General features: G+C 41.9%; 1 protein-coding gene across 1 annotated transcript; it reads left to right on the plus strand.

Moving 5' to 3' along the window:
- Nucleotides 1-203: 203 nt before the first annotated feature.
- Nucleotides 204-5,662, plus strand: LOC126529325 (sodium-coupled monocarboxylate transporter 1-like). The gene is made up of 7 exons (XM_050176930.3): nt 204-506; nt 1,640-1,707; nt 1,790-1,876; nt 3,078-3,262; nt 4,213-4,313; nt 4,850-4,944; nt 5,397-5,662. Exons 1-7 carry the CDS (start codon nt 347-349, stop codon nt 5,526-5,528), a joined length of 828 nt encoding a protein of 275 aa, XP_050032887.3. The 5' UTR covers nt 204-346; the 3' UTR covers nt 5,529-5,662.
- Nucleotides 5,663-9,095: the final 3,433 nt, after the last annotated feature.

A 9,095-nucleotide genomic window follows, 5' to 3' on the forward strand; every position in this document is an offset into this window, starting at 1 on the left:
TCTGAGTTAAGTTAATCCTTGCGTATTCACACCGAGCCTTAGCGCAAATATGTCTCCTTTTTGTATTGTCCACCTTGCGCCGAGGTTTGTTACGAGTGTTTAAAGCAAGATGAAGATTGACAGGGCGGAAACATTAAAAAGATGAGAATGACGGGAACAAGGACAAACACTAAGAATGAAGCCTGCGCATGTCCTCGTTCATGTTTTTCTTGCCTTGTTAGTGCACCGTGAATTTTCGTCAGTAATCAGCAATTATGCCGTCCCGCCACAAGTATTTGCTACAGCTTAATGCATGCTTGCAATCCGGAAAAAATAAACTCAGTAGACTATTATTTGAAGCTCGACAATGTCGTTGAATACTTACACATATGTGTTTTTTTTTCATTTTCTCTGCAGCACCGTGTCGTCTGTTGTGAACTCCCATGCGGCGACCTTTTACATTGATGTTTTCGGACTGTACTTCAAATTCAGTGAGCGCAGCGCTGTACACGTAATGCGCTCATTAGGTAAGTAATAGAAAAATGCATATTTTCAGTACGCCGAAGTGCTAAAGCTCAATTTTGTGGCCGACAAAGCTGAGTCACGAAGTGAAGGTAGCTTTAAGTTCACAAACTTAAGCTAGTATCATACTCTCCTCCAATGCAATTCACTTGTACTTTCCACTACAAGTGCGCGCTTTGAAGCGGTCTGGGAGCAGAAGTTGAAAAAGGAGTTCAGAAGTGCCATGGTTTTGGGCGAATTAATGGAACATAATTTATGTCTGCACCATTCGCAATAAAGGAAAGAAAAAAAAACTTGAAAGGAAGGGAACGAATATACTAGCAGATATAAAGCCATTCAAACGACAGCTTCTTCGGCAGCACCATTATGCATTTTACCATTGTTAGCACATGTGAGCATTTGCTTGGAAAGCGTGTACCTGGAGTAGCGGCAGCGTCTCACTTGTGCACGCACAATTCTAAGAAGAGTAGCATCCACATGCACAGGACTCGCAGCTATATGTGTACTATATATAAGCATGCCTGACTTCTATATGTTTACTCCCATAATATTTCTCCAGAGAGAATATCCGCTCAAAATATTTTATTAACTTACAAATTTTCAATTGGCGGATCAAAGGTTCACAGCCGAGAGAAATCTAAAACGCGTGAGCATTCAACATGCATTGCTTGCAATTTAGAGATTAGGACGTAATAAGGCGAATGCCGCAAGGCATAAGACGTCAACAAAGATTCAGTTTAAAACAGGGAACGATAATAATTTTTTTAAATATTTAAAACGGTATTAGAATTTACTGGTTCACCATTATCTAGAATACGTGCTTCCATTAGTCTATTAAACCATCTCGCAAATAATGTGACTGGCACTCATTGACGGCAACCAGATCTATAAATAATAAGGAGTACAGATAAGCGAATGATACAAATGAGTCAAAACGATGAGATGCCGAGAATATTAGCGAAATATGGTTTAGTTGATACTTTCTCGTTTTGATAGAGGTGCGCGTTTCCAATCTCAGTTATTCGCACTGTTCTTCATTTTATACGTGCCTTTACAAAAACCAAAATAAGTGTTACGCAGAGATTCAAAAGCCATGGGCCATGCACTGCCGTTAATACATCAATAAATTTCTTTGCAGCATTTGCAAGCGGAACCATAATGACATTGTTTGCTATCGCAGTTCCACTGATGGGTACAGCAACGGGGGTATGTAGAAAACATCGCCAAGCATTGCTGTTTTCGGATATTTTATGTTTTGAGGTGCTAAAAAAATTCCCCATTATTGCAGCTCTTCCTGTCTCTGTATGCATCCGCCTCGGGTCCATTCGCTGGGCTCATCCTTCTAGCCATATCATCTCCCTGGGTCAATGCGAAAGTGGGTGTCACTCGCTCTACTCTAAGGAATGTCGCGTGAACAAATTGAGCATAAAAAATACTGAACAACCTTCTATGTAAGCAGTATGAAAAGCGCAATTAAAATGCAGGTGTGCCCGTTCCCCGAATGATGCAATGATGGCGACCGCAGCTCCTTTCCTGAAAGCAAAGGGACACTAAAGTGAAAATTAATCTAGGTGGCATTAGTACATTGCCCTTTTGCAGCACTTATAAATCTCACGCCTCAAATGGAGAGAGGCTTCGCAAGTCAGAAAGGACGCAGAAACTAGAGAACGACGGCGGTGGCAGCGCTTCTTGCAACAGCAATTCCTGACGTCATGAATTCGAACCGTGACGTCATGAATTCAAGCCGTGACGCCATGAATCTAGGAGAGTAAAGCTAAGTTTCTGCTGGTATAGATATCCATTGTATTGCATTCTCAAAAAAGGCAAGGATGAAACTCGAAAAGTTTCCAAAACATTTAGGGCGCAGCAGTGGCCTAAACAAGAAAATACACTTGGAAATCCGTGACATCACACTGACGTACCAACGCTGAGGTTTGGGTGCAAAATAAAGAAAAAAGACACATTTGACCTTAATATTCTGCTCTAACATAAAACCTAGTTACTACTGTGATAATTCAGTAAAAAATAGTTTTGAAGCAATACTTCATCAGTCCAAACTGATTTAGCCTTTGTTGCAGATGTCCTTTTAGCATTCTGAGTTCGTCACCCGAACGTGCTACCTTCATTGAGTGTGCAATGCACCATCTTCCCGCCGCGGGTGATTGGTGACATGATGAGATGGTCGTTACGAGTTGTCCTTGCCCAATGCTAACGTTCAACAAAATGTATGGCCAGAGTATCAATTACGAAAGAGTGTTTACATATACAGTATAACATTTAGCTAGACGTGTTAGATGCTTTGCGCAAGCACCTGTTGTATTTTAGACAATGGGTCGTGCTGTCTTTCCGTTTGCCAGCGTCATTTCAGGCCGTCCGTAATGTGCGCTACCCTGGGGCCCGCACGTCAGCGCGCGTACGGTTGTGTTTAAAGTGTCGTTCAATGAAACGCACGGCTGTCACACGCGAGTCAATACAACGCGAGCGTCAGTCTTTCTTTCAAGGCTGCCTAGGTAATTGCATTTTACTAGAGTTACAAACATCGCTGTGGTTCATCTTTCCCTCGAACGATATCGCAGGGTGCTGCTTGGTCGAGCTTGCTGGTTTGTGTGCTCCAGCTGTGGCACGCAGTGGGGAAAACCTTCTTTACAGAGCCACGGGCGCCGGCATTTGTGGGAACGCTTGATCGTTGCCCCGTGGCGGAAAACAGTACGGCTGAAAGCCGGACTCTCGCAGCCACGCCACACTCCATGTTGACACGGAGGTTTGTAAATGCACGAAATATGTTCTAAAGTTACTTCGGCTACCAAAGGCACATGATTAAATAGTGGCGCCAAATATTTTGGATTTTTTCGGGTGCATGCCTCGTATAGTGGGAAAAAAACCTACGGAAACTAATGCTGTCAGGTCGTTTTGCTGAGTGTCTGACTATTCCTAGTATACGACTGAAGAAGGAAGGGTTTTGCAGAACGGAGACAGTAGGATAGATAGTGAAGAAGAATAGAGTTTTGTAGGAATCCGCGAAGTAATGAAATTTTCCTGCTAAGAAAAGTTGGTATTTGCAATAAAGTAGCGCCGAAATTACAAAGAAATGTAACGCTTATGGGACAAGCGTTGGCATTCGGCCTTGCTGATAAAAATACTTCGGATTGCTTCAGCGTATTGATAACGAGGACAAGCAAGTGAACGATGTCATGCGCTTGTTGCTGTCCACTTGCTAGTCCTCGATGTCGATGATCTTAAGCCATCGTAAGTAACGCCTACGAGGTTGCTTTGTAGCGCCGCGCTGCTACCCTGGTTGTCAACTTCGTTTTTCAGTTTTGCAACATAAGCTTTCTCATCATATTATAGTAATACCCGCAGGGCCAAAGGCATTATGGAGGGATGAGTGGTTACCTTTAGTTGAGTATCTTTCCGTAGAATATTAGACAGTACAATTTCGTAAGAACCTTACACAGGAAAACAACTTAAACACGCAAATACGCATGCGAAAGCACACGTCTTAGTATTCGTCAATCAAATAGCGTGACTCTACAGTCAGCTTGACGAAAAATTCTTTTAGGGCTGACCAACTGCACGATACTTTGGACTCCTCGTTACGACCGCACTAATAAAAGAAAAAAAATCTGCAGACATATTCAATCTAGCGATTGTGTTGAAAGTATTCGTAGCCTGGCCATCGCTAACATATTGTTTGCGAACATTTGTTTTCAGTTCTCAAGGATTTCCTCTGTATGAGCTCGCATTCTTTTGGAGCTCTTTTATTGGTGCCTTACTTACAATATTTCTTGGGACTGCAATCAGCGTCCTAACAGGTGAGCTAGATATTCTTTTATTTTGAGTTGATTTGGCTTAGTTCACACCGTCAAAGGGCACACAGTAACATGCACCCTAGCTGTGAGGATAACAGGGAAAAGCAGCATTTTAGCAGCTTCACCAGCCCGATCTCCCTGCCTTGGCGTAGTGTGAAACATGGCACACGGAGTAATTAGGTCCCGACATATTACACGGAGAAGAGAAAAAAAGATATGTGACAATATTAGCTTCAAGATAAAGCCATATATTCTGCTGGCCCCGAAGATCGACACCACGGAGTCCTAATAGATAGGGCTTCTTCCGAATCATATTGTCTGACTCAACAATACGAATTCATCGCCATATTTTCTGACGCCAAGTTTCTCATCTCGTATGTGAAGAACTGCTGTGGTGCAGTTAAACCATACACGTGTAATAGTCACAATATATTTGTGAGCATTACTGAGGTCACAAGAAGCTTAAGATAGATCTTCTTCGCAAGAAAACCTGGATTCAGGTCAGAAATGCACACAGAACGCTTCTTTTCTGGTTTAAGGTGGAGTCAAAACATGTAAAGACAACCTGAGTCTCACAAGCCCCCTCTTTTTGAGCCTTTGGAGGCGCTTCAAGTTTCTTGCCCAAATAATTCAGGTGAGTCGAAACAGCTCCAAAATGTTCAAGTAGAAGCTAACGAATTGCTATAACCTTATGTGTACACACAAAATAAGAATAAACGTGATGTAGAACGAAGTTTCGGACCATTTACAAATATAGATATGTAAGATAATTTGATTCTTTCACGCAATCCGCAAACGCATTCACACCATGGTAGCCTATTGAAAAAAATATGATTTCACTTAGTCACTCTTCAGTGAATTTATATTAGACCTATACATCACATCGTTTTCTTTAGTGTGTGTCGATGGCTCGTAGTATACCACCTATCACGTTATCTTCCATAGGTGTAAGCTCCAACAGACGTAAGCTGTGCGCAAAGTGTAACGGAATGATTACGCTCTGCACCTACAGCTCTATTTAAATAAACCTAAATATTTTTTGCGTTGAGGATGTGACAATGCTTCCTATTCCTCTCCCTATCGCAGGTTGACAAAGAAGCAAAAAATGGCCACGGAAAATTGCTTCCCGGGGATGAAGACGTAACTGAAGAAACCATACTTGGTGCCGAGATCTCTTTAGAGAAACAAGATAACTATTTCCTGGAAACTCTGGCATAGTAACGAACACCAGTGCCAAATATTTCTTTATAGGTCTTGCAGCTACATGTGATATCAAGGAGCAAACACTTCAGAAACATGTAAATTTTCACATAAATATGGCAATAAACCCATTATCTTCATTGTCAAACTATGCCCATTTAAAATGGTATTTGCAGTTCATCTTGTTTTGAAAATAGGCCGTGCCGAAATCCACGTTTAAGTGACGGCTCCCTTCGGACAGCTGAATCTAATCTAAGAGGCATTGCTTTTTCTAGCTGCATACATGGGAAACCATTGCAGGGGGCGAAAGAACGTCATAGATGCCATGTTTTGGACACCGGCAGTCGAGCAATGTCTGGGTCAAAGAAGCGCCTAGTGCATAATGTGTTGGTGCTCGAAGAATGATACCAGTGCGATCTTATTGTACTCCAGGAATAATAACGACAAAACCGGAACACAAACGATGTCTTCCAGTACGTTTTCTTGGGTCAGTTGCTTCATAAATGATAACGAAAACAGTAACGCCACAGAAACAAGGACGAGACAAGAAAGCCCCAGTCCTGTGTACTCGCCTCGTCCTTGTTTCTTTCGCATTATTGTTTTATTTCCCAAAGACTACATTTAGTCATGCGGTTTCACAAATAAATGTGTCACAGCTAGCGTTAGTCAAGGTGTTCAAAGAACACAGAAAGACAAAAGGGATTTAAGATCGTGTCTTGTACTGCGATTTTTAAATCCTTTCTTTCTTGAACAGCTAAGCTAACGTTAGCTGGAGTACTCTATATATAAGTACAATGATCGCATTCTTCACTCTTAACTACGAGCCGCCATTGGTCCGCATTATTTATTTATTTATTTACAGAATACCTGTAAATTATCGCTGGAGAGGCAGTTATAGAAAGATGTGTTAACTTATTCACAGAAATAAGCAGTAAATACCTAAAGCAAGCTAACGTCAAGGTGCAACATACAAAAAGTAAACATTTTCAAGCGTTACAGAAAATTAATACAAAATTAAGGCAGTATTGCGTTGTCACAAGCACAGGGTGGAATAAAAGTCGTGATTATGAAACAGTTAAACACATTCTGCCAGCAACAAAGTAGCTGGCAGAAACGACAATGTATGAAAGCCTTTAACCCTACAGCTAGAATAGAACTGGCAGAACTTTGGAAGTTAACGAACAAGCGTAAGACAGCTGACATAAGGAAGTATAATATGCATAGAATTGACCATCCTCTCAGGAACGGAGGAAGCCTAAAAGCAGTGAAGAAGAAACTAGTAATTGGCAAGAAGGAGATCTATGCGTCAAGAGACAAAGCCGGCAACATCATTACTAATATGGATGAGATAGTTCAAGTGGCTGAGAAGTTCTATAGAGATCTATACAGTACCAGTGGCACCCACGACAATAATGGAAGAGAGAATAGGCTAGAGGAATTCAAAATCGCACAGGTAACGCCGGAAGACGTGAAGGAAGCCTTGAGAGCTTGCAAAGGTGGAAGGCAGCTGCGGAAGATCATGTAACAGCAGATTTGTTGAAGGTTGGTGGGCAGATTGTTCTAGAGAAACTGGCCACCCTGTATACGCAATGCCTCATCACCTCGAGCGTACCGGAATCTTGGAAGAACGCTAAGATAATCCTAATCCATAAGAAAGGGAACGCCAAATACTTGAAATATTAGACCGATCAGCTTACTGTCAGTTACGTACAAACTATTTACAAAGGTAATCGCAAATAGAATCGGGAACACCTAAGACTTCTGTCAAGCAAAGGACCAGGCAGGATTCCGTAAAGGCTACTCAACAAAAGACCATATTCACACTACCAATCAGGCGCTAGAGAAATGAGCAGAATATAACCAACCCTTATATATAGCTTTCATTGATTACGAGAAAGCGTTTGATTCTGTCGAAGTCTCAGCAGTCATGGAGGCATTACGGAATCAGGGTGTAGACGAGCTGTAAATAAAAATACTGAAAGATATCTATAGCGCTCCACAGCCACCGTAGTCCTCCATAAAGAAAGCAACAAAATCCCAATCAAGAAAGGCGTCAGGTAGGGAGATACGATCTCTCCAATGCTATTCACAGCGTGTTTACAGGAGGTATTCAGAGACCTGGATTGGGAAGAATTGGGGATAATAGTTAATGGAGAATACCTTAGTAACTTGCGATTCGCTGATGATATTGCCTTGCTTAGTAACTCAGGGGACCAATTGCAGTGCGTGCTCACTGGCCTGGAGAGGCAAAGCAGAAAGGTGGGTCTAAAAATTAATCTGCAGAAAACTCAAGTAATGTTTAACAGTCTCGGAAGAGAACAGCAATTTACAATAGGTAGCAAGGCACTGGAAGTGGTAACGGAATACATCTATCTACTTAGGGCAGGTAGTGACGGCGGATCCGGATCATGAGACGGAAATAATCAGAAGAATAAGAATGGGCTGGGGTGCCTTTGGCAGGCATTCTCATATCATGAACAGCAGGTTGCTATTATCCTTCAAGAGAAAAGTGTATAACCAGCTGTGTATTACCAGTACTCACCTACGGGGCAGAAACCTGGAGGCTTAGGAAAAAGGGTTCTGCTTAAATTGAGGACGACACAACGAGCTATGGAAAGAAGAATGATGGGTGTAACGTTAAGGGATAAGAAAAGAGCAGATTGGGTGAGGAAACAAACGCGAGTTGATGACATCTTAGGTGAAATCAAGAAAAAGAAATATGCATGGGCAGGACATGTAATGAGGAGGGAAGATAACCGATGGTCATTAAGGGTTACGGACTGGATTCCAAGGGAAGGGAAGCGTAGCAGGAGCGGCAGAAAGTTAGGTGGGCGGTTGAGATTAAGAAGTTTGCAAGGACGACATGGCCACAATTAGTACATGACCGGGGTTGTTGGAGAAGTACGGGAGAGGCCTTTGCTCTGCAGTGGGCGTCACCAGGCTGATGATGATGATGAAGATGATGATGATGATGATATAGTGTGTCCAATCAAATTTTGAAATAAAGGAATAGTGCATCTACGTGTTTATTCTTATCAAGAGAGTTACCTATAAGGTGGTGCAATGCAACTAATTATTTGTCACGTGACTTACCATTACGAGAACCGTGCTCTGAGGCAGTAACAAAGTTATTAGATTCAATGTATTTAAATGGTTGAGTATACAATTTATGCTTAAAAACCTTGTAGGATACTAAATTTAAGGATATTGGCTGGTAATTTTCCAAGAGTTTCTTGTCTCCTCATTTAAGGATGGGATTAACAGCTGCGGTTTTCCAGTCCTGCAGAATCAAATCAATCTCGTATGAGACTTGAAATATAATACAGAGATATTGTGCAATAATGCCGTGACATTTCTTCCTATTATGGGATGAAATTCTTTCACGACCCATAGGTTCAGTGGTGTCGAATTCCCGTAAAAAGACAGTCGATAGCATGCACATTGATGTTTATTTGAGGCACGCAATGGCGAAAGGCGCATTTTAGAGGACGTAATGTGGTCGCGTCAGCCATCAGACCATTCCAAAACACCAATTTAAAATATAGATTAAGCACTTCAACCTTTTTAGCGCTGCTGTTATGGTAG

The sequence above is a fragment of the Dermacentor andersoni genome, chromosome 8 (genome assembly GCF_023375885.2).
Source record: "Dermacentor andersoni chromosome 8, qqDerAnde1_hic_scaffold, whole genome shotgun sequence".
NCBI lineage: Eukaryota > Metazoa > Arthropoda > Arachnida > Ixodida > Ixodidae > Dermacentor > Dermacentor andersoni.